Source organism: Aspergillus aculeatus, assembly GCF_001890905.1.
Source record: "Aspergillus aculeatus ATCC 16872 unplaced genomic scaffold ASPACscaffold_2, whole genome shotgun sequence".
Taxonomy (NCBI): domain Eukaryota; kingdom Fungi; phylum Ascomycota; class Eurotiomycetes; order Eurotiales; family Aspergillaceae; genus Aspergillus; species Aspergillus aculeatus.
In genome coordinates, this window is record NW_017962977.1 from 608,771 (window position 1) to 630,141 (window position 21,371).

Below are 21,371 nucleotides of genomic sequence, written 5' to 3' on the forward strand. Positions count from 1 at the left end.
GTGTGAGTGTTGATTTCCTCAGCCACCCATCGGTCTGCACACAGTCATTCGAAGAAAGGGACAATCCCTCGCTGACCGGGCAGCGAACGATTATTTAACACCCATTCGAGCCGGAAACTTCTATGGCACCTTTGACGATTGCATGCTAAAGCGACGGCGTCACCATAGTCGATGACTGTGAGTTTGTTATTGGCAGCAGACAGCTGGTCAGTTTGTTAACCCTTGTCTATACCCCACCTCGGCAGAAATAAAAACACTCACCATCTCAGCCGATCGCACAACCGGGATAAGAGAGGCGCTTATGACAGAAACCAGGACCCATCGTGCACGATGGTGAAACTCCGGTCCTCGTGCGGACAATATGCAGGACAAGCCCGTCATCTCCACCTTTCATCTCTGCTACTCGTGTTCGCTTGATCGCATGGCGGCCCTTCAGTGGTGGCTGAATTCCCCGATCCACACCGCGAGACACTATAGGAGACTAGGAAGGGAGCAGCCGTCCGCTGTGGAGCTTATGCTGATGCCAGCTTTCGCGGATTGGCGGGAAGAGAGAAAGCAAAGAGTTTAGCGCACTGGATCTCATCTGCATCTAAGGCCACCTAGCGTTGGTGCTTGCAGGGATGGCTGGACTATCAACAGGATCGATGCACACAGCAGGATGGGCTGGATCAGAAGAGGGGGTGAGGAAAAGACAAGGCTGCCTCCAAGCATTTGATTATCGGCCCAATGGACTTTCGAGACTGTCCAGTATCTATTCTCTCGGCCGGCTTGACTCGCAGGTCATTTTCGACAGAGCAAAAGAGCCTGCACGAGCGAGCTCTTTGCATGGGCTTATGCGTTGGGCAAAATGGCTCTCGAGAATCTTCAGCCATTGACCTACGGGATTATCTCCGCTGCTTTCGCGATCGGAACTTGCTCCATCTTCCTGCGGCTTTACTGTCGACTGCGTCATCGGAGTTTTGGTAGGGATGATGCAGTGGCTATCATTCTCCTGGTAAGGAATAACCCTTCACCACCGACCATCCAAGTTAATCACCACACAGTTTGTCAACGGGATGCAGCAGATGATTCTGTATATCTTTCTTCATTATGGATGTGGACTGTAAGAGACGAAAGCCAGCGAACTAGTATAACAAGGCCTGACCAGGTACTGTGGTAGGCACTCGAGTCAATTATCCTCGCATCAGCGGGAACAAATAACCAAGGTACGCACCCCAGCTTACTGGCGCCTTCTCGACTAAAACATCTGCAATCCAGTGGCTGTTCGTCGAAGAAGTCTTCTACATGTTCGTGCACTGGACCATCAAACAGGCGTTCCTGCTATTCTACCTCCGACTCTCCCCGGATCGATCATTCCAGATGAAAGTCTTCGGCACAATGGCCCTCAACACACTGTTTACGATCACGAACTGGTTACTCGCCTTCCTACAATGCAGACCCCTCGATGCCATATTCCACCCCGCAGAATATCCCAACGCGCAATGTCTGAGCACATACGTGGTCATGATGGTACCAACAGGACTGGTAGGGATTGGCGATAGTTCTTGAGGGGATACAGATACACTAACATGTCTTCAAACCATGGGAAGAACATCATCACGGATATCATCATCCTCACCCTACCGATCCCGACCGTGATGCGATTACAGATGAGTAACCAACGCAAGGTCGCCGTGCTCGGGGTTATGTGTTTCGGCGCCTTGTCCGTAGTGACGGCGTTATGCCGCTTCGACGTGCAGAGACAACTCATCGCCGACTCCGACACGGCGTACGTGCTCGGCCGAATGATCATCGTAGCGGCAATTGAGATCGAGATTGCCGTCGTGGCAGTCAATCTTCCCGCGTTGAAGACCCTCTTCACTAAGCTCGTGGGCAGCTCAAGCGACGACTCAACCAATGGCGCCCACCGACTTTCCGATTACATCAAGCAGGGCTCGAACGCAGCAGGCCCCAAGAAAGCCGAATCGCGCCTTTCACGCGCTAGCCTCCAGATCCACGAGCTACTAGGTGGCAACTTGACAGGTTCAGAAGAAGAGCTCCTGAGACAGACTGGTGGGAAGGCGAACATCACAGTCACGACGAATGTGGACGTCGCGTCCGAGCGAGCGAACAGTGAGTATCTGGCAGACATCGGCTTTCCTCCCATTGTGAGCCAGCATCCGAAAAATCATGTTGAGACATCATGAACAGAATTTGACCTTCTCTGTTGAGCAAATTAAGACAGATCATTAATTGTTGAACTAAAGCGTGGCTTGCCGGCTGTCAGATCGTAGTCTACCAAAAAAGCGAGTTCTCAAATCTGCTTGGTCGGTGGGCTGCGGCAAATGTCCGAGAGATTGCTTGGTGGCGGGCCTGGCCTGAGGATAAGCGGCTTGGGCGGAGAATATCACCACCCGATTCACTATAGCTCCGTAGGCTAAAATATCCACCATCTGGTCGAAAATGGGTTCTTCATTTCTCGATAGGACGCTAAGAACACACGAACAGTTAGTGACTGACTTTTGATCTAGCCACAGGCCAGCAATTACAAATGGGTAATGCTAGAAAGATGGCTCGAGGGTTTGCCATCGCCAAGTTGAGTTGCATCCAGCCTGGTGTGGCTGCTACTTAGCTGCAAATATATTTTGGTGATCAATCACCACAAACACGTCAAGCCATAGCGTAGCTTCTCCAGATTTACAAAAGCACACCATCATCCAAATCAAATCTGATTGCCCGTCTTTTGAAACCATTAGACTCCTGGTAATATGCATGACATCTCTAGTAAAACCCCGCCAAAGCCACCCCGCCCTGAAGGTAAATCACCGATCATTCTCCGCTCGCGACTCTTCGGCCCTGCCCGTCTTCGCGCGCTTAGCCAGATCCGCCTGCAGCGCCTTATCGATGACGGCATTGATCTCCTTGACCTTATCCAGGGCGACGGAGGTCTTGTTGACGAAGACCATGGCGTCGACCGGCGAGCCGGAGAACTTGGACATGAAGCAGACGTCGCCGGCGTTGTTGAGGCCGAAAACGACGTCGGCCTCGGCGGCCTGCTCCTCGCGCCGGGTGGCGTCGAGGATCACGCGCTTGCCCTCGTCGAAGGAGTGGAAGGTCACGGCGAGCGGCTTGTGCGTGATGTTCAGCGCGACGGGCACCCGCTCGTCCACCCCGTAGACGATCACCTGGCCGTCCTTGACCACGGCGTCCGGGCGCCGAAAGTGCTGCAGCCCCGCCATGATGCCCGCGCACGCCGCGTCGATCAGGTTGCCGTCGTAGTCGGTGATGTGCACGTCCGCCCGGATGCTCCAGCAGCTCACCCCCTTGACGATGCACAGCGATTCCGTGTCCAGCGCGTTGGAGTGGCGGATCACCCGGTCTAGGACGTTGGTCACGTACGTTTCGAGGTCGCCTTGTCTGTTTTCCCCCGGTGATTGATTAGAAGCTGTCCTTTTTTTCCGCGGCATATTTCTGGGGAAGGAGGGTAAGGGGGTCAGTCCTACCGTCCATTATCCCAGGCGGGCGACCCCATCGCCGTAAGCTCCATTGCGATCGTGAAAAGCCCATCGAACGGCCGGTCGTCGTGCGGTTTCGTCACTTCGGCTGAGATGCGTGTCACTAGACTAACACACGCAAGCACAAGAACGGTTAGCTTCGCGCTGTGGTTTTGTAACCACCAAGAGAAGATGCTTACCTCGTCCGACCAAGCTGCACCTTCACATGCCCATACTCCTCCCCGAAGGTCACCTTCAACGGACGCAACTCATCCGCGGCGCGACCGTCCAGGCGTACATCCTCGCGCAGCGCATTGAGGATGAAGTCGCGCTCCGCGATTGAGAGCGGTGCTTCTTTATTCATAATTTGTGAATTTCGAAGGAGGAAAAGAGAGGAGAAAAGGCGGAGGGAGGGAGGGAGGGAGGAGGGGCGGCGGACTTGGCCGCCAGCGGCCCCGGGGAAGACTTTCGTTTTCTCTCTCTAAATTTCAGGCCGCGGGCGGGCGCCGGGCGGTCATCGTCATTGTAGCGTCTGGGCAGGTGGGCTTTAGTCCAATGGGAGAGGTGGAAGGCTGGGCGGTGAGAATTGTGCGTCTCAGGCTGGCTGGCTTACCGCTCTGGTTCAGGGTAGTCGCCGCGGGCGGAGGTTATTATCAGAGCCATCAACTCTTCTTCTTCGCGGACAACAATTCTCACGACCTTGGATTTACGCACAACCACAATATGACTACAGGTGAGAAGACTGTGGCTATGCTTGGGAAGGGTGTCATGCTGACTTTTTGAACAGCACACAGACCTACGTTTGACCCCGTACGTAAACCCGCTTTCCAGCCCCGATTTGGAGAAGCGCAAGAACTCATTCGACCCTAGGCACAAGGCAAAGAGGCCCTCCGTGGTCCGGCCTACCACCAGCGATTGCTTCCTGCACACAAGCTTCTGAAGACACGGTAGGATGGCGAGATAGTCTGTATGTTTGGAAGAAAGGCACTGACGCTAGCCAGTCAACTCGGCCAAGGCACCGAAGCCGAAGCCACCCAGCGCGACCTCCGCGCCGAACTCCTCCAGGCTGAGGCCGCCCATTACGCCAAGAAGAACGGAACCCCCCTTGATGAGCCCACGGTCGAGAGCGTGACGCCCAAGCGTCAGTTGGAGGGTGGTTCGCCGGGTGGAGATGCAGACACAGGAGAGCAGGAAGAAGATATGGAAGCGAAACGGCGAAGGATATTAGAGGAAACGAGAGACATCGACGCAGACTCGGATGGGTCGGAAGAGGATAGTAGCGATGAAGATAGGTGAGGCGCTTTGCCAATTGAGCAAGAAATAAAGGCAGGACTGACTGGTTTAGTGATGACGAGGAGGATGAGGCTGCCGAGCTCATGCGCGAATTGGAGAAGATCAAGAAAGAGAGGCTGGAGCAGAAGGAAAAAGAGGTGGGTTTCTTCCGGTCTGGGTCTAAGGCTAAAAGCTGATGATGATAGGAACGCGAGCGTGCGGCTGAAGAGGAAGAGAAACGAGAGTACGACATTGCGCGCGGAAATCCCCTGCTCAACCCTCAGGACTTCAGTCTCAAGCGACGATGGGACGACGACGTGGTCTTCAAAAACCAGGCGCGCGGCACGGAGGATAAACGGGGCAAGGAGTTTGTCAATGTAAGTTTGCTGGCTATATCTTGGGGATGGTATTGACATGATATAGGACCTGTTGCGATCGGATTTCCACAAGCGGTTCATGGTAAGTCGGCCTGGTTTCCGGATCCTTTTTCATGCGAACGCTAATGGACGCAGGGCAAATACGTTCGGTGAACACCACACTACACTTGCTGAGATTGAACTTCGCTCCTCAATCGTGCTACATTACAATCTACCCACAACTGTAGGGGTGTTGCAACACTCAGGACGGGCTAAGCACCTACGGAAGTTCCGCAAGCTGAAGGGGCGATGGAACCCCGGTTTTTTACCTCGTCAATTGGACACTCGGGAGATCCTATGCGCTGGAGATGCACCACCTAGATAGCGATAAAGTATAGTCATAATACCCAAACCACTCCAACCAGACACGCTCGTCGATTAGCTTCGTTATCGTAATCCACAGCCGGCAGTATCCGACCGCCCAAATCCCCGCCCCGAACAATCGCAATCACAAGCACAACCCACCCACTCCCGACATCTGCATAACCTGATACGATCACTCAATCGCCTCAATCCCCCTCAATCTCCCAAAATGGAGTCCCAACCCTCCTCCAAAACCCTGCACAGTCAGTACGCCATACGTCATCTACCAAACTAGCCACTAACTCACCCAAAAATCAGACCGCATCAACACGAACATCTCCCAACTCCTCCAACGCTTCGAGAACATCATGGCCACAGCCACGGTACGCGACGCCCACTGCCAACCACCCCTACCCCTCAAAACCCGATTTTAATCTAGGCTGCAGACAGAAAGCACAAGCCACACCTCCACAGCCGTCGAAACCTACCAACTCGACGTCGAATCCACCGCCCTGGTTCGTTGACCCTGACTCCCTCACGATAGACTCGACCCCGCTGATCTTGTTATGCTATGGGAGCAGGTCCGCGCAGCAGAAGATATCCTGGCGCTGACGCGGGTGATGAAGGAGACGTGGCTGTTCGGGAAGCTGGATACGTTGGGGGAGGATGAGGCGGAGGTGAAGCGGCGGGAGGAGCTGGAGCGGGATGCGGGGGCGATTCAGCGGGCGATTGAGGAGGGGGGGCTTTTGAAGGCTGCTAAATAGGCTTCACTGGGGGTGGAGTATGGTATGGTCTGGTGCATTGGGAGTTTGGGTTTCGGGGTGGGATATTTGGCGTTATTGCCTGGGATATTGCGAATCTGTTTATTCGAACCTTACGGGAATAGTACTGTACTATGCAGTTTCACATGATCATTTGTGGTGTCTATGATTGCCGACAGTCTACAATGCATATATCGGTCAAGCAGGCAGTGCGCTGGCATGAATCAAACAGATTTCTAAAATAGAAGCCAAACCACTCTACTAACCAAGCTGCAGTGCGGCAAAGCTAAGCTACGCTACGCTAATCTTATCGATAACCACCACCTCCGCCCCGACCAACCCGACCCAACCTCCGTACACCAAATTTCCCTCCTCCACACCCGATCCATCCGTACCCCTCCACTCAACCACTACCGAAACAACCAGCCCAAGATGCCACCAAAACCACCCCCCCTAACCCTCATAGTCGCCACCACCCCAATTCCCTCCACCCCCACCACAACAACAGGCCAACATGCCCCCCTCCGCCTCGGCATCGGCCTAAACGGCACCCTCCCCTGGCCGCGCATCAAAACCGACATGTCCTTCTTCGCCCGCATCACCTCGCGCCCGCCCACACACCCTCCTGCCGGCAGCAACCTGACGAACGCAATCCTCATGGGCCGCAAAACCTACGACTCGATCCCGGCCTCGCTCCGTCCGCTCGGCAAACGCATCAACGCCGTGGTCACGCGGTCCGTCGAGGAGGTCGCGCGACGCGTGCAGCACGACCTCGACGGGAAACGGGGGAAGGAGGCGGAGAAAATGCGCGCGGCTGAGCAGGGCCAGGGTCTAGGGGAAGGGGAAAGGGGGGCAGCACAAGGGCCGCAGACCGACGCGATCGTGTGCGCGGGGTTGGAGGAGGCTGTCACAGAACTCGAGGCGAGGTACGGCGCGGAGGGGAAACTGGGGCAGGTGTTTGTGATTGGCGGGGCGGAGATCTATGGTGCGGCGTTGCGGGTGAAAACGCGCGGGGTGCGGATTGTGATGACGTTTGTGGAGAAGCTGGCGTTCCAGGAGGATCGCGGGCGGGTGTTTGAGTGTGATACCTTTTTCCCGGTGGATGAGGAGTTACTCCAGGAGAGGTGGTGGAGGAGGGTGAGTGCAAGGGAGGTGTCGGACTGGGTGGGGGAGACGGTGACGGATGAGTGGATTGTGGAGGGGGAGGTTAGAGTGAGGATGGTGGGGTATGAGCGGGTGGATTGATCGGGTTCTATTCTACGGGATGGAAGTGACAATGTACAGTCTGTATGCAAGGTATGTACCGCGCCATTCGGGTGGCCCCAAGCTCTAAATACAGGATCATATGCAACCGAAACAAACGCTGAACCAACTCCGAGCTAATTTACAGCAACAAATCTAGATAACCGCGGCAAAAAGCAATTCATAACACGTACCCACCGAAAAGCAAACTACTCGTTCTGCTTCATATACTTCACAAATGCTTTCTTATGTACTAGACCGGCATAGTGTCCATCGTGGAGGACACACAGATACCGCAGGCCCAGCTTCGCAAAGCACTGATACACAAGATCAATTGGGGAATGGATGTCCAAGGCCATCGGGGACTAAAAGGATTAGCTTCGTGTCATGCAGTGAGATCACCTGACTTACAAAATCAATGTATTGAGTAAAGTCCACCCAGTCGGTGTTTTCCAGATCCTCACTGTCGGAGATAGTCGAGGACACATCCATCGTCATCAGACACAGGGTGTTCTCCTCATCCTCAAGATTGTCAAGAGCATATTCGAGGTCAGGCGCAGGGATCAACCCAGTCAGAATATTGTGACGCAGAATCGGCAAGCCACTGTCGAGCTCACCGGCCATGAGCAAGTTCTGAAGTTTCGACCGCAGCTCCGTCGCAGGCACAAAGGAGGACTCCGAAATGTCGATAATCCGGCTGGCCCGCAGGGGTCGAACGAGATCGCCAAGTTGTCCATCTGACAAGGGCTGGAGTTTATTGTCGAGGAACGGATACGCGTTCATGTCCGTCAGGAGGTCCTGCGTACGTTAGTACAATGACTATGATTGCAGGCTTCGAGATGCTCACGTAGATACTGCGGGGTTCGATTGCATCTGCTGTCCACTTGGCACAGAGAACTGCCAGTGAAAATGGGAGCACGTGATCCAAACTACCGGTCAGTTCGAACAATATGACGGCAAGTGTCACTGAAAGGCGTGTGACACCACACATGGTAGCACCCGCCGCAACCATGGCATAAACCCCCGGTGTCACGCAGGACTCCATGCCAGCGACGGCCGGGCAAGAAGACCCGAAGAGGAACGAGGTTGGATACTTGAGCACCAAGTATTGTGCCACATGGCCAACGATGCGGCCCATAAGACCACCGACGACCATGGATGGAACGTAAATTCCCGCAGGCACTTTGATGCCAAATGTGACAATGGTGAGCAGACTCTTGATGACGAGAGCGACCAGCAGGTAGCGAATAATATCGCCAATGCGGTCTTCGCTGGGACACAGCCCCGTGGGTGATGACGACACATGCTCACAGGGACTGGCCAACTCAAACATCAACTCGGAAACAGGTAACTTGGTGTACCGGTTCCAGAACCCGACGAGTCCAGTCACCAAAGCTACGAGAACAACCTCAAGCATGGGATAGCGCTTGATGATCGGAATGCGTCGGAAAGACCGCGCCCAGACGCTCGAGGCTTTGATGAACAGAGCCCCGGCTGCTCCTCCAAGGACACCCAAGAGGATAAAGATAACCATTTCGAACATCTCCCAATCGCCGAGATAGCGAACCTGAAACAAGACGATCTTGCCAGTACCGTAGGGGTTGAAAAATTTGAGAGACAGGGCTGCTGCAATGCAGCAGAAGAACGTCCTAAAGAGTGTCTTTGGAGGGAAATAATAGCTGACTTCCTCGAGGCTGAAGAGCACACCACCGATAGGCGCCCCGAAAGCTACCGCAACACCGCTGGCAGCGCTTGCACTCAGCACCTCACGCCTCTTGCCGTCGTTCAAGTTGTATTTCGCGAACAAGCGACAGCAAATGTTCCCTACGCAGGTCGCGATGTGTACATATGGACCCTCCTTACCCAAGCTCAGTCCTGACGCCACACTAAAGACCAGAGCGACAGTCTTGACGACGAGAGTCTTGAAGCCTAGATACCCGTGCAAGACAAAACCGCTGTTGATGACCTTGACCTCAGCTACTCCACTCCCTGCCGCCGAGTAGTATGTCATAGCAGGGCGAGTAGGAATCACGGCACCCGGTGCCTGTAGCCCACTTGGCGAGTCATGCGAGCTGAAGTTCCCGGTCTTTCCTTTGGTACCGCGGGAGGACGCAGCCCCAAGGTTTTCGTCCAGAGTCGTCAACGAGATGGATGATGGCACCACCGTCTTTGTGAGTAAGGTGAGCGCACAAGAGATCATGGAGAGTAAGATCACCCAGAAAATGAACATGCCGTAATCGACCCACTGATTTTCGCTACCCGATGGGCTCAAAATGTTTGACCAAGATCTCCACGCAGGGCATTCTTGCCCTCCCGTGCAGCAGCTTTGGCGGCTATGGAACCAGTGTGTGGTGCAGAAACCCTCCTTCACATCGAAAACAAATTTCTCCGTCACGTCGACGAAAAAGGCAATAGCCGCGGTTATGCAGCCGATCAACGCTACCAGCACCCACCCCTGACTGCCATCGAACCATGCCAATAGGCGACCCCGGATGTCTTTCCGCCTCCGTAATTCTCGTAAGCGAGCGCCGTCCGCGATGCTATCATGGACCCAATCAGTCGAAGTGAATTGATCGTACCAGCTCCGTTCATCCAGGAACGAGGCACTCATATCGTCCTTGGCTGAGGGAGCGACACTCGCGGCGGGATCACTGTCGCGACGGCTGAAACGCATCGCTTGCGAATTAGCGCGGCTGTGATGGCGTGATCGCCGGAGGCTGCCCGCCAACAAGCTATGTCTGAAGTTTGGATCGGGGCCCGAGTTGCCAGAGATGTTGGTGTAGGATCTCGGGAAATTGCGCCGGTGTTCGTGCCCTTTGCCTAACAAGCTGGTCGTCTCTCCTACTTCCATAGGCGATTCCAGCGTTTCATAACCGGTGTGGGCTTCGGACAGGTGACTGTGACTGCGCCGAAAGGCGGACGGCGAGGGAGGAGCCGTTTGAGCGCTGGTTCTTCGGCCATCGGTTTCGATCGAGACATGCTCAATGTCTGAAGGAGCCGAGGGAAATCTTTGAGGGACTGAACGAGGCATTTTCGGCGATGCGAGGTGAAGCAAGGGCTGCTTCCGACCTACTGATGGCTGTCTGAGAGGTAAACGTTAACCCCGACTCCTGAGAACCCAAAATGCAGGGCAGGGGGCAGATGGAACGGTAGATAGGAAAAGTTCAAGGTAACAAACAATTTGCGATAACGGACATATCCATCCGCGCATCAACGCCGGGCAACTGCAGAGTGGAGACACGGACGAAAGTTCGACTGTGTTTGGATGCAAACAAGAAGAAGCGGTCGACGGCGGTGAGACACGGAGATAAGGAAGTGAGTGCAACCGAGCGGTCGATTGTTATGTCTAGCGGAGCGAGTAAAAACAGAGCGTCGGAGAGGATGAAACTATACACAAAGCAAAGATCTGATACAGATGAAAGTAAAGAAAGACTAAAATAAGAGGCTGAAAGGAAAAGGAGGGGGGAGGGGAAGGAAATGCAGGTGAATAGATAGTCTAACTGTAGGTAGTGACAGACACAGACCAGGCCGTCAAAAGAATGGAGGCGGGGAGAAGAGCGAAAGGAGAAAGCGATGGACTCGGGACCCATTGCGCTGATCGTCATCTGACTGCCTAAGCCTGTTTGGGGAGTCACAAACCCGGGACCAACAGCCCCCCAAGCAGCGGTCAGACACACACTACAAACCCACAAGGTGTTTGCCCAGTGGAGAGAGATGGTCAGTCCTTTCATAGTAGCACCACTAGGAGACTAGTGTGGGTATGTCCTTGGTGAAGGAGGGAGGGGCAAGATGTCATCGGACATCTGGAAAAGGCACGTGTCCCTCCACCCGACAGCTATGCTTGTCAGCTTGTTGGTGTAACATGCCACAGATCCTCTTGGCAGCTGTACCCCAGACACCTGTAATGCTGCATTACGTCACGTATAGTAGTTAGCTAAATAACTTCACAGAGATAGACATGTGTATATAATAAAATAAGGTTGATGTGGCCCTGTTTTGAGCTCTTGTATCATCTCAGAAACGGGTGGTGTGATCTATATACCTAGTATGGATTCCCTATTGTCCATCATTTTTTGTTGTGTTTGCTTCTTTTGTGTATATTGTAATCTAGCGCAGCATCAACGCAACACCGAAACAGACCTCCTCATAATCCTTCCACCATGCACCCAAACTTTGTATCCAGTCGATTCTCCAAAGCCCAAGGACCTAGTATACTTCTTCTCCAACCCGTCTCTGCTGTAACAGCACTACGACGATCACCCTGATCAACAAGATCACCGCCAATCATTCCTCTTGCTCCCTCATGCGCCCTGCGCAAAACCCTCACTCCCCCTCAATTATCTTCAACATCGCCACGAAGACACACAGCAACGACGCTAGCAAAGATATCTGGACAGTTCGTCCAGTCTCTTACCACGGGGCCTCGTCGCGAACACGGCAGAACTTTGATGATGAGTAGGGCACCCTGGCTGAACAAATCGAGAACGATGGGCGGACTTCAACGCCAAGGAAGAAGGACGAGATCGTGCCTGAGAAGTGATACAGTACATCAGAAAAGTACTAGAAGTATAGTGAGAGGCAAGTCAGGACCAAATGAGAGGCCAATCTGAAAATGGACAAGCTAAAGTATGAAACAGAGGCCTTGGTCCCTTTTCTAAAGGTTGAAGCTGAGATCTCCAGACCGTGATTGCCGCTACAAGGATGTCACTTTAGTGTGAGTTGGGTTAGCGCTGACGCTCATACCATCTAAGGCTACAGGGTGAGGGACGGATTGACATCTTGACTGTGCACCTCCCGATATGTACCAACTGAGATATTGCCATGAACTCATTGTTTTCAATTCCCTACCGCAGACACCGTCTCTATACGACACTGATCTGAAGCCCAGCCAGGTCACCAGCATCCCGCCACTCCTCCAAAACATCCATCCAATCGATCATTCCGGGTGGCCACCGTGCAGAAGCCGTCAACTTCATTCTTTCCTCCATCGACACGTTTTCTAGGCTTCCTTCAGTGTTCAAGTACGACGGGGGCAACCCGCCCAAGCTGCCAGGGCGGGAGCACCGGCCTGGACTCGCAGCCCCCAAGCTGTCTCTGCATTCTGAGGAACTTCGATAGTCATCTTACCGCTACCCTGCCGTTGGATACTATCGGAAATGATGAACGCTACATGCTTGGCACATGTATCGAGCATCGCTGTGTACACAGGGAAAAAGCTCGTCTGGCCAGCACCCGAGAAGAACATGCTGGGGAAGCCATTTGTGGCGACGCCGTGTAGCGTCATGGGGCTCTGCATCCATTTCTCATACATACTGCGACCCGCACGTCCAAACACCGAGACCCTCGCTCGCGCCCCAGGGCTTTGGAGCGGTTTCATATCGTATCCCATGGCGAGGATCAGGACGTTCAGATCGAACTGTTCATCATTGGCCACCACTCGGGTGGGTGTGATGGCTTGCACTCCTTTGCCGTTGGTATCGACCAGTTGTACATGCGGCTGATTGAAGGTCGGCAGGTACTTGTCGTGGAAGCAGGGCCGTTTGCACCAGCTGGGATACCACGCTTTCAGCTGTTCGGCTACCGTCCGATCATGGACTATCTCATCGACGCGGGCCCGGATGCGCTCGGCTCGAGGTAGGTCGAAAGTGCGGGGATATGGTTGGAGCTCTCGTCTGCTCGCTTAGCTTACGGGGCGGAGAGTAGTGCCAACTGAAACTAAGTTATCACAGTCACATTAGTGAGGCTGTTTTGGCGGGCCAGAATTGTGTCTTGTCAGGTAGGGACTTTTGTCCTTGTAGGTAGGGATGGATGAGCACAACACCCAAGATGTGCCTTTACTGGGGGGGGGGGGTAAAGGTAGAAGTGAGAGATATCAAGTATCGATGGAGCTATCGGCTCAGCGTTTTGTTTGACTTCGGAGATTATGGAAAGTATCCCGCAGTCAAAGAGACTTTTCAGGCAGGATCCTTCTCTAAACCTACTCCGAATCTTATGGACTTGAGATTCCATATATCTTTATCTCAGCTACACTATCAATCAAGCACGATAACCTCACCAGTACCCGTAGGTGTAGTGAGCCGATACAGACAGTCTATACCGTTAGAAACCAATAAGGGTGGAATTTATATGATGCTCGAAGTACCAGGAAGCAGATTTTACTGAGCGAGGACTTATGAAATGAACAAATGAGGTGAAGTCAATTCATTATAGCTATCTAGAAGATTGTCGACATGATGACAGAACCGAGCAAATGAATCAGGGGCGACAACCTCTTACAAACCAAATCGAACAAGCAAGCAGCAAATGCCTCCAACGCCTTAGCTAGCAAATACGACCAAGTCTCAAAAACGCTCAAACCCTCGACCATTCCCAAAACCAGGTATCATCCTTCCAGTAACTATTATACGATATTTTTGCCCGATGTCGACGTTGTTTCCGCCACTGTTTATCCGGAGGCCACTGTAATCCCCCTAAATTCCTGAGCACGCGAATGTTCCGTCCCTCATCCCGGAACCGATGTTTACCTGTCTCCGTAAACACAGAATTACAGAATAAGCAACTCGTTTTCCGGGACGTTTTACTGAAGGCAAAGTATAGCAAACTTCGATGCGGACATGCAAAATAGGGCACCATCGCGTCCGGGCGGGCCGGGGACCATAAATCGACGTAGTAAGCCGTAGAAGCGTATAAGCTCATGATTCCGTTGTGATTTGGATACAGATAGAGAGCGACTTCCAGACGGATCCATACATGCGGGTGGTCGCGAATCTCACATCGGTGCACGAGGCAACGCTTGCCGTCCAGTGTAAGCCCTAGTTTGAATCTTTCATCCATTTCAATCGGATAATGATGACGGTCTTTGTCCTCCGCGGTGCCGGCCAGGTGCCGGACTAAGCGGAACTTATCTCGAGCAGTGAGGCTGATGCAGGGACAGAGATCGACGATACCGGCTCGTGCGTTGCAGAGATGGCGGAGGCGAGCATCCGACAACTCCCCCCTGGTCGTGTGATAATCCGTATCCTCCATTTCGTTCCATGGGTGTAGCTTGAGACATCCCGAGCAGTAGGCCCAGTGATGGTTCTGAAGTTGGTGCAAGAGGATGTTGCGAGGAACTTCCGGATTACTCGAGCTGATATAAGGATTCCTGTTGGCTAACAGTCGGGGAAATCGAAGTTGGGGATCTCGGATGATCAATTTGTAGGCTCGGTAAAGTGTATGGCAAGTCAAGACCAGACAAGCACGGGATGGCAGAGGTAGCAGCATCAGGATTATCTCAAGGATATGAGGTGGGAGACGAAGGAGACTATTCACTCCGTGTTGAGGACTCCCCAGAGGAGGTATTTCCGGTGATTGTGGAATCCTGGAGTACCCACAGCGAGTACCCAGGCTGGGGATTGCCATCATCAGATTTCTGAGGAGTGGATGCATGATTGTTCGTTGATGAAAGATGGTAGCGATTCAGTTGTGAAGACAAATGAGAGATGAGTCCGGGCAATATGAGGAAGACTTTGATCACCACACTGAGTCAGTAATTTGAGTCATTTGATGAAGTTGGATCGATGTCATGGCGATCGGAGAACACAGGGTTACAGTACGTACCCATGAGGCAATCAGAAGCTCGTCTTGGTTACGCCCGAAGGCGGCCGTCACCAGCACTGCGTAGAAGTGCGAGCTCTTTGCTGGTGTTCTTTCTTTGTTTTTCAATTTTTTTTTGTGCCATTCCCGTCATCACAATCAGGGTGGTCGCCCTGAGGGTGAATCCTCCGGCGTATCCCGCCGCGCCGAGCCTGAGCGCCCGGTACGAGACCGAACGCTCAGCCGCTCTACGGAACTCTGCCCCGAAACACGCAGAGCGACAGGTGGGCTCGCCCCGGAGCCGTTTCGGGGGGTCCCCGGATTGGCAGGCCGGTTCCTGCGTCCGGGTCGCCCCCTAGACCGACTCCGGAGCGAGCCCACCCGCCGCCTGCCATGCTCCGGGTCAAAGCCCGCCTCCAGCCAGGCACGGTGCCGCGACCACAACGACCGCGGCCAGCGAAGAGTCGAACAGATGTCCCAAAGAAGGGACAAGATCTGCACGACGAGGCTGGCTAAAGATATATTGATGCTGGTATCCATTTGGAATGATAGAATTGATATGATTGAATGCTAAGTTTTGATTGGAAAAATGATGTTATTGGGGGGAAGAATAAATCAAAGGAAAAGAGAGATGCTGTCAGAGACTTTGAGTAGGAGGAGGTACTACACCTGAATCTAATGCTGGAATGGCAGGCACGTTTGCAACTGGAAAGCAATACTACAATTCACAAATATACAAGCAAGGCAAGAACTACGGACTTGATTCACTGTAGATGATCTGATTCAAATCTATTTTGGAACCTCATCGAAGCCCGCCTAGTCCGGTCGTTGCAGCCAGAATCACCCAGTCTACCTAAATCCCCCGGGAAGACTCATCAAAAGCAGCGTGAATTCCATCTCACTCAGTTGAGTGAAGGCTTGTTATGAACAAATTAGGCAGAAGTTGACAAAGCTGCGATGATAGACCATGTCGAGCACTAGAGGGAACAATAGTGCTAGCGTAGCCGATGACACAGCAGCGGCGGTTTGAGGTTTAAAAGAGCCTAGGATCGGGGCATATTAGTATTTAGGCATAGTCGGCACAGCCACACTTGCTGCAGGGGTGGGAAAATAGCGCAGTGCATACAACTACAGAGTAATATACAACAAATTGTCGTCAGGAGAACACCACCATCCCTTATTCACACGGTCTGGCAATTTCCGGGACATAAAAAAGGTCTTCAGAGCGAGCCAAATCAGATAATATCTATGCTGGAAATTCAAGATTCCAGGCTCGAATACAGTTCCAATCTTGCAAACGTGGTTTACCCCCTTTTGACCCACCAAGCAGTCCCCATCACCAGCACGCCCATAATCACCGCCCACCGCATTAAACCCCTCCTGATGTAGTGCGCCGCCACCCGCTCGATCGCCTTGGAATCATTGATCTTGGGAAACGGCATGTCCTTTGGAACCTCCTTCCCCAAGCCCCGGCAGAGCGGCTCCCACCCGTCCCGAACATCAAACACTACCAACCGATCCGCCGGGACCACCTCCCTCAACCACTCCAGATGGCGCTGGTAGACCCACGCTTTATCCTGCGCCTTGCCATCGTAGACTCGCGCCCACTGCGCTCTTACCAGCGAGATGAACGTCATGAAATGTCGCATCCCGGGCAGGGGCAGTAGGGCCGCCCATAAGAACCACGGGGCCACAACAGAGGTGAGCGTGTCGATGCTCTGGCGCCAGGCTTGCGGGTCGCGCACCGTGACGACCACCTTGGCGTTCGGGTAGAGCGTAAGCAGCTCGGGTACCAAGTGTGAAGCGGGCGCGTCCGTGATGGCGGCGTAGCCGGTGGTGAGGGAGTGGAGGAGTGACAGCGTTTGGTCGGTGTCATTGCGCAGCCATGTGCGAAGAAGGTGGTTCCAGCGCGGGAGCTCCGTGGGCGGGCCGAGGGTGATCTGCGTGCCGCCGTGGTAGACGGGGCCCTCCAGGAGGATGGAGAGGGCGGCGCTGAGCGAGGCAGTGCCGGTGCGGGAGAGACCGGCGCCGATGACTTGGATGGTGGTGTTGGGTTGGGGGGTGGAGGGAGTTTGGCCCATTTTCAGTTGCAAGTGGATAGTTGGCGCAGTGGACAAGGATGAGGGTTTGGTGGGGAGGAAGGAAGTGAAGTGGTAGAGATGGTTTAAATAAACCGTGCCCCCTGGATTTGGCTGTGCTACCATGATATGTCAATTTCTGTATCATATCATCCCTGTCATGTTTGGCAGGGGCCGGCGGGAAGATCCGTCGGTCCAGTAAGCTGGTCTCTGGAGTTTGACACCCTACTATGAAGTTTTAGACATAATCTCATATGCGACAGGCTCCAGCGAAGATGATACTGCGCAAATGGCCCGGATCTTACCGTGGTTGTTCCCCCTCTTACCGCTCAATTGTTGCTCGCTGTGTGACCGCGCGGGGACTTTCTCTCAAGAACTACGGTGCCAGAATCGAACCGATACCAGTCTAGAGGCTGATAAATCCAGTTATAGTCCTTGTTTGCTGCCCATTGCCTCCGCAGAATCCTAGTCGATAATTATGCAAATGGACCTACCATGACAGTGAAAAGTAAACTCCAAACATCAACAGAGCATGAAATGGTTGATGAAACCCATAGAGTGGAACACAGTCTTGAATAAACCACACTATGGTGAGTGGTGGTATTTATGGGGACTAGTGGGGTCAGATGATCTGGCTACCAACCTTGATAGATTACCGAATACTGATCTTCCAGCTCGATTCCCACTGGTTACACCCACTCCTCTACAGCAACCAGTCCAAAAACCCCACGGCTTCAACCGCCTCTTCACCCCACAATGCTCGGTGGCATCTTCTCTTTTATTCTCACAGTTCACTATTTACAATGTCCCGATAGTCCTTGATCTCTAGATGGACCACAACCCGCCTAAGTACTATCCATAACCCAAACACAATCCCAACGAAGAGAAACACTTTGACAAGAATGACCAAGTTCACTGTCTTGGCTGCTCCACAACTCCTTGGCTCCTCCCACATTGACGCCTCGCCGTTTAGACGAAACAGCATATCCTCCTCCTCTCGAGTGGCAAGGCGCTGGCGAAATACCTGTGCAATCTCTCTGCCAAGCCCAGGCAGGTCACTGAGTTCCTTCAATGACTCGATATTCCTTCGGTCCTCCCAGAGGATTTTCCCCACTTCGCTAATTGACCATCTGGGGTTGATTCGACGTACTAATCGAATACGATCGCCAGCCTGTATGAAACCCGGTTGCAAGACGCGCAGATACCACCCAGTCCGTCTGGTCGTTTGCGTTCGGATTGAAGCTTGCGCAAACTCAAAGCGGCGATTTAGCTTGAAACATGGCTGTCGGGGCTCACTGACTTGGACTAGAACGCCTTCAGAACCGATCTCAAGGATATCGCCGATGCAGGTGTTGGACTCATCGAAGGTGTGTGCTGAAATATTCTCTCCATATCCGCCAATGTTGAAAAAGTGTGCTCGCTCGGGAACTTCTCGCTTCCAGGCCTCGTAGTGACGAGAGCAGTATTGATGCAAGGCTTTATCGGCCCCACCATGGTGTTCGTACGCTTGTTCATCGCCAGTTATGCCCTGGTTGGTGACATACACCCTGCCCGCACATGGTGACTTCTCGATGGCTGAAGTCACAGACCCTGGTCCCAGTTGTTTGACTTTGCCAATCCGCACGGATGACAGAATATCGTCGGCAGGCAGTGGAGCCACAGAAGTGGATTCATTTAAGAAATCAGACATGATGAATGACCTTTTCTGGAGACATGAACTTTCCAGCACAACTCGTGGCCAAGGCCGTCTTTTAACAGGCTTGAAGGCTTAGTACCCATACTATGCTTGGTCCCCGGCCCCCAATCTCAGATTGCATGACACGCAAACAAGGTAAAGGCTCTGCCAAGCGCGAAACCACAGTTGCATGTCTGAAATCAAGGCCGGGGCAAACAAACACGCAGGATTCACTACGAAGGCAACCGAAGTACAATGACCTCTAACCACCCAGACATATACCCAGACATACATTATCATCCTTGAACCTGAGAGGTATACCCAGGATGTTACCCGATCAAATCACATCGCAATACCAGGATTTTGATCCTGTGATATCAGCCTGCATGGCCACAAAACTCTATCAGAAACCAAGATGCGCCAGTGTATGTGCATCGCTGTCCAACCATTGGTGGGCTTCCTGAGCACCACGGATCAATGCTTCACCTTGCGGACTCCGCGCTCGAACCCGAAAGTCAAATGGCGCTGGGTGACTGATGACCCCTGGCTGGAACTCCGGGGTCATTTGCTTGTGATTCTCATCCTGGCTATTGTGCCTTGTTTTGACTTCGAATACAGCCAGAAACTGCGCAACGATGATGAAGATCGACGATTCTGCCAGTATACGTCCGGGGCAAAGTCGCCGCCCGAAGCCGAATGCCATTTTCCGCGGATCAAGCTCCGGGCTCTTACCCTCCAATGACAGAAAACGCTCAGGTTCGAATGTCATCGGATCGTTGTAAGTGCGCGGATCATGCATAAACGCCCTTTCAGCAGGTGAGCGTATGAGCTTGAAATACCAGGAAGGAGGATTACCAGACGTTGGGCAGAATGATTGACTCTTTCGGGATAAAGTACCCATGAAAGACATCGCCCTCCACATTGATATGCGGTAATGCCATTGGAGTGACCGGATGCCATCGAAGAACTTCTTTCACGAGTGCATTGATGTAGGGTAGATCCGAACGATCATTGAATGTTGGAAGCCTGTTTTCGCCGATCACCACGTCGATCTCATCTTGCGCCTTTCTCTGAACATGAGGATACAGAGTCATTGCGAGAATAAAGGTCGAAAGAGCTGATACAGTCTGCAGCATGTCAGCAAAACTTCTACCCAGTATTGTGGAATGGGCCGACGTGCAGTGTCAGCTCCTGCGCTGTATAGCGACAAGGCCGTCCATTTGTGGCTAGACTCGTCTTTTGCTGCGCGTAACAATTGCGAAAGAAAGCAATCTGAGTCTTGTTGCGTTTCCATCTTGTGCCGCACAAATGCATAAGGAAGCTCAGTCATTCTTGTCAGGTTATTTCGCCAGTCCCTTGCAACTGTCTTAAAATTCATTCCCGGTATCCAGTCCGGAACAAGGCGCACTGATTCTGATTAACTTCCCCTACGAAAAAAAAAAGAAAAGGCACATACACCATGGCATCAAATCCACCAAGTACTCCGCGGGAAGCGAAGCCTGTGCGAACTCCTCCATTACCTTATGCGCTAACTCAACCAAAGGATCCGAACCTTGTTTGTTCGTCTTGTATCCGTAAACCAGGTTGAGAATGAATGATCCTGCTTCGCTGCAAAGAAATTCTTGTCAGTGCATTTCTGTTTGCAGGATGTTCATGCAGGATGACGAACCCTCGGATGTGTTTTACCAAGTCATCGGGATTTTCCAGTATGCGGGCGAGAAAATGAGCGGCCTCTTTCTCCTGCATTGGTTCAAATCGAGCCGCGGCGGTTGGAGAACCAAGGACACGCATTGTATTCTTCCTATGAATACGCAGCCGTTCCGAGTAAGGTGACAGAGCGACGGATTGGCTCCATCCAATCCTGATAGAGTTTGGTCAATTGCTCACTTGTCGTTGCCGTGCATATGCCACGGAGAAGGGGAAATACATGTCACCACAAAACACCTGCCGTGGCCTGGAAGAATAGATGGCCCCTCGCTTTTCGAGCATCTCAAAGGCCAGACTAACGTCGTTCAATATCACAAATGTTTGACCCATGACTGTGACTGAGCTAATCGGGCCTTTGCTGGCATGTCAACTCCGCACGGCATAAACTCCGAACGGCCATCTTGTCATTGGGCTGTATACTCACCGTATAGATCACGATGGCGTAGCCAGTGAAGGTACTCCTTCTGACCACCTTTTGGTAGAGCATTGAGATTTCCCATCCAGGGCATCATGCTCCTAGGTCCGGGTGGAAGAGGGGGCCTGTTGCGCCAGCGTCCCGCTAGAGTTACAACCAAGTAGAGACTTATGATAGCGGGGAACAAAACAAATAGGCCTGTCATATGGGACATTGCGACGATTGAACTTGAAAATCAGATGCACACTCAGCGAATATCTTGCAGCAGGTCTACTCCATCAACAGTGCCTACTCTATGCGCCTGGTCCTTTTATAGCCACATTCACCGCGATTCCACGCATCGCGAACAAGGCCGCTAGCTGATCGACAACCGGGCTCAGAGCCCAGCCAGATAGGATTCTTTCCAGTCTCTAGACGCTTTGGTCGCTCTGCATATCGGCCTGCAGAAGGCGAC

At 52.8% G+C, this 21,371-nt stretch overlaps 10 protein-coding genes across 10 annotated transcripts; 4 read left to right on the forward strand and 6 right to left on the reverse strand.

Annotated features, from left to right (window-relative positions):
* The first annotated feature begins 727 nt into the window (after positions 1-727).
* ASPACDRAFT_111300 (uncharacterized protein) lies at positions 728-2,437 on the forward strand. The gene is made up of 5 exons (XM_020195538.1): positions 728-994; positions 1,044-1,102; positions 1,160-1,205; positions 1,258-1,524; positions 1,590-2,437. Exons 1-5 carry the CDS (start codon positions 848-850, stop codon positions 2,184-2,186), a joined length of 1,116 nt encoding a protein of 371 aa, XP_020059850.1. The 5' UTR covers positions 728-847; the 3' UTR covers positions 2,187-2,437.
* Positions 2,438-2,532: 95 nt separating this feature from the next.
* On the reverse strand, positions 2,533-3,930 carry ASPACDRAFT_111301 (exosome non-catalytic core subunit RRP45). The gene is made up of 3 exons (XM_020195539.1): positions 3,674-3,930; positions 3,483-3,602; positions 2,533-3,396 (listed from the first exon to the last, which is right to left on the reverse strand). Exons 1-3 carry the CDS (start codon positions 3,835-3,837, stop codon positions 2,802-2,804), a joined length of 879 nt encoding a protein of 292 aa, XP_020059851.1. The 5' UTR covers positions 3,838-3,930; the 3' UTR covers positions 2,533-2,801.
* Positions 3,931-4,139: 209 nt separating this feature from the next.
* Positions 4,140-5,554, forward strand: ASPACDRAFT_1852475 (spliceosome-associated CWC15 family protein). Its single transcript, XM_020197249.1, has 8 exons — positions 4,140-4,206; positions 4,261-4,283; positions 4,344-4,420; positions 4,475-4,765; positions 4,819-4,903; positions 4,952-5,122; positions 5,169-5,204; positions 5,258-5,554. Exons 1-8 carry the CDS (start codon positions 4,197-4,199, stop codon positions 5,273-5,275), a joined length of 711 nt encoding a protein of 236 aa, XP_020059852.1. The 5' UTR covers positions 4,140-4,196; the 3' UTR covers positions 5,276-5,554.
* Positions 5,555-5,677: 123 nt separating this feature from the next.
* Positions 5,678-6,423, forward strand: ASPACDRAFT_75072 (RNA polymerase II mediator complex head subunit MED22). Its single transcript, XM_020204362.1, has 4 exons — positions 5,678-5,727; positions 5,783-5,847; positions 5,911-5,979; positions 6,046-6,423. Exons 1-4 carry the CDS (start codon positions 5,694-5,696, stop codon positions 6,226-6,228), a joined length of 351 nt encoding a protein of 116 aa, XP_020059853.1. The 5' UTR covers positions 5,678-5,693; the 3' UTR covers positions 6,229-6,423.
* Positions 6,424-6,657: 234 nt separating this feature from the next.
* Positions 6,658-7,470, forward strand: ASPACDRAFT_39132 (dihydrofolate reductase; the record flags this gene model as incomplete). Its single annotated transcript, XM_020200550.1, has 1 exon — positions 6,658-7,470. The coding sequence occupies one exon, from the start codon at positions 6,658-6,660 to the stop codon at positions 7,468-7,470; it is 813 nt and encodes a 270-aa protein (XP_020059854.1).
* A 206-nt stretch (positions 7,471-7,676) lies between these two features.
* ASPACDRAFT_39133 (chloride channel protein) lies at positions 7,677-10,498 on the reverse strand (the record flags this gene model as incomplete). Its single annotated transcript, XM_020200551.1, has 3 exons — positions 7,677-7,832; positions 7,879-8,265; positions 8,315-10,498. The coding sequence occupies 3 exons, from the start codon at positions 10,496-10,498 to the stop codon at positions 7,677-7,679; spliced, it is 2,727 nt and encodes a 908-aa protein (XP_020059855.1).
* A 3,156-nt stretch (positions 10,499-13,654) lies between these two features.
* Positions 13,655-15,143, reverse strand: ASPACDRAFT_111315 (F-box protein). The gene is made up of 2 exons (XM_020195540.1): positions 15,067-15,143; positions 13,655-14,973 (listed from the first exon to the last, which is right to left on the reverse strand). The coding sequence occupies exon 2, from the start codon at positions 14,893-14,895 to the stop codon at positions 13,819-13,821; it is 1,077 nt and encodes a 358-aa protein (XP_020059856.1). The 5' UTR covers positions 14,896-14,973; positions 15,067-15,143; the 3' UTR covers positions 13,655-13,818.
* A 1,054-nt stretch (positions 15,144-16,197) lies between these two features.
* Positions 16,198-17,262, reverse strand: ASPACDRAFT_111316 (sulfotransferase family protein). Its single transcript, XM_020195541.1, has one exon. The coding sequence runs from the start codon at positions 17,244-17,246 to the stop codon at positions 16,347-16,349; it is 900 nt and encodes a 299-aa protein (XP_020059857.1). The 5' UTR covers positions 17,247-17,262; the 3' UTR covers positions 16,198-16,346.
* Positions 17,263-17,807: 545 nt separating this feature from the next.
* On the reverse strand, positions 17,808-18,877 carry ASPACDRAFT_111318 (MOSC domain-containing protein). Its single transcript, XM_020195542.1, has 2 exons — positions 18,584-18,877; positions 17,808-18,487 (listed from the first exon to the last, which is right to left on the reverse strand). The coding sequence occupies exons 1-2, from the start codon at positions 18,808-18,810 to the stop codon at positions 17,905-17,907; spliced, it is 810 nt and encodes a 269-aa protein (XP_020059858.1). The 5' UTR covers positions 18,811-18,877; the 3' UTR covers positions 17,808-17,904.
* A 321-nt stretch (positions 18,878-19,198) lies between these two features.
* On the reverse strand, positions 19,199-21,011 carry ASPACDRAFT_49667 (cytochrome P450; the record flags this gene model as incomplete). The annotated part of the gene is made up of 7 exons (XM_020202273.1): positions 19,199-19,601; positions 19,651-19,922; positions 19,976-20,202; positions 20,252-20,403; positions 20,465-20,656; positions 20,723-20,855; positions 20,927-21,011. The coding sequence occupies 7 exons, from the start codon at positions 21,009-21,011 to the stop codon at positions 19,199-19,201; spliced, it is 1,464 nt and encodes a 487-aa protein (XP_020059859.1).
* Between the last annotated feature and the right edge of the window lie 360 nt (positions 21,012-21,371).

Bases quoted from the DNA above. Each gene is read 5' to 3' on its own strand.
- ASPACDRAFT_111300 (XM_020195538.1), top strand. From the start codon at position 848: ATGGCTCTCGAGAATCTTCAGCCATTGACCTACGGGATTATCTCCGCT. The intron at 1,103-1,159 runs GTAAGAGACGAA...GTACTGTGGTAG, and splicing joins CTTCATTATGGATGTGGACT to GCACTCGAGTCAATTATCCT. The intron at 1,206-1,257 runs GTACGCACCCCA...TCTGCAATCCAG, and splicing joins AGCGGGAACAAATAACCAAG to TGGCTGTTCGTCGAAGAAGT.
- ASPACDRAFT_111301 (XM_020195539.1), bottom strand. From the start codon at position 3,837: ATGAATAAAGAAGCACCGCTCTCAATCGCGGAGCGCGACTTCATCCTC. The intron at 3,603-3,673 runs GTAAGCATCTTC...TGCGTGTGTTAG, and splicing joins GTGCAGCTTGGTCGGACGAG to TCTAGTGACACGCATCTCAG. The intron at 3,397-3,482 runs GTAGGACTGACC...GGGGGAAAACAG, and splicing joins CCCGCCTGGGATAATGGACG to ACAAGGCGACCTCGAAACGT.
- ASPACDRAFT_1852475 (XM_020197249.1), top strand. The intron at 4,904-4,951 runs GTGGGTTTCTTC...TGATGATGATAG, and splicing joins TGGAGCAGAAGGAAAAAGAG to GAACGCGAGCGTGCGGCTGA. The intron at 5,123-5,168 runs GTAAGTTTGCTG...GACATGATATAG, and splicing joins GGGGCAAGGAGTTTGTCAAT to GACCTGTTGCGATCGGATTT.
- ASPACDRAFT_75072 (XM_020204362.1), top strand. From the start codon at position 5,694: ATGGAGTCCCAACCCTCCTCCAAAACCCTGCACA. The intron at 5,728-5,782 runs GTCAGTACGCCA...CCCAAAAATCAG, and splicing joins CTCCTCCAAAACCCTGCACA to ACCGCATCAACACGAACATC. The intron at 5,848-5,910 runs GTACGCGACGCC...TCTAGGCTGCAG, and splicing joins ACATCATGGCCACAGCCACG to ACAGAAAGCACAAGCCACAC.
- ASPACDRAFT_111315 (XM_020195540.1), bottom strand. From the start codon at position 14,895: ATGCATCCACTCCTCAGAAATCTGATGATGGCAATCCCCAGCCTGGGT.
- ASPACDRAFT_111316 (XM_020195541.1), bottom strand. From the start codon at position 17,246: ATGGTAGCACAGCCAAATCCAGGGGGCACGGTTTATTTAAACCATCTC.
- ASPACDRAFT_111318 (XM_020195542.1), bottom strand. From the start codon at position 18,810: ATGTCTGATTTCTTAAATGAATCCACTTCTGTGGCTCCACTGCCTGCC. The intron at 18,488-18,583 runs CTGCTCTCGTCA...TTCAGCACACAC, and splicing joins GATAAAGCCTTGCATCAATA to CTTCGATGAGTCCAACACCT.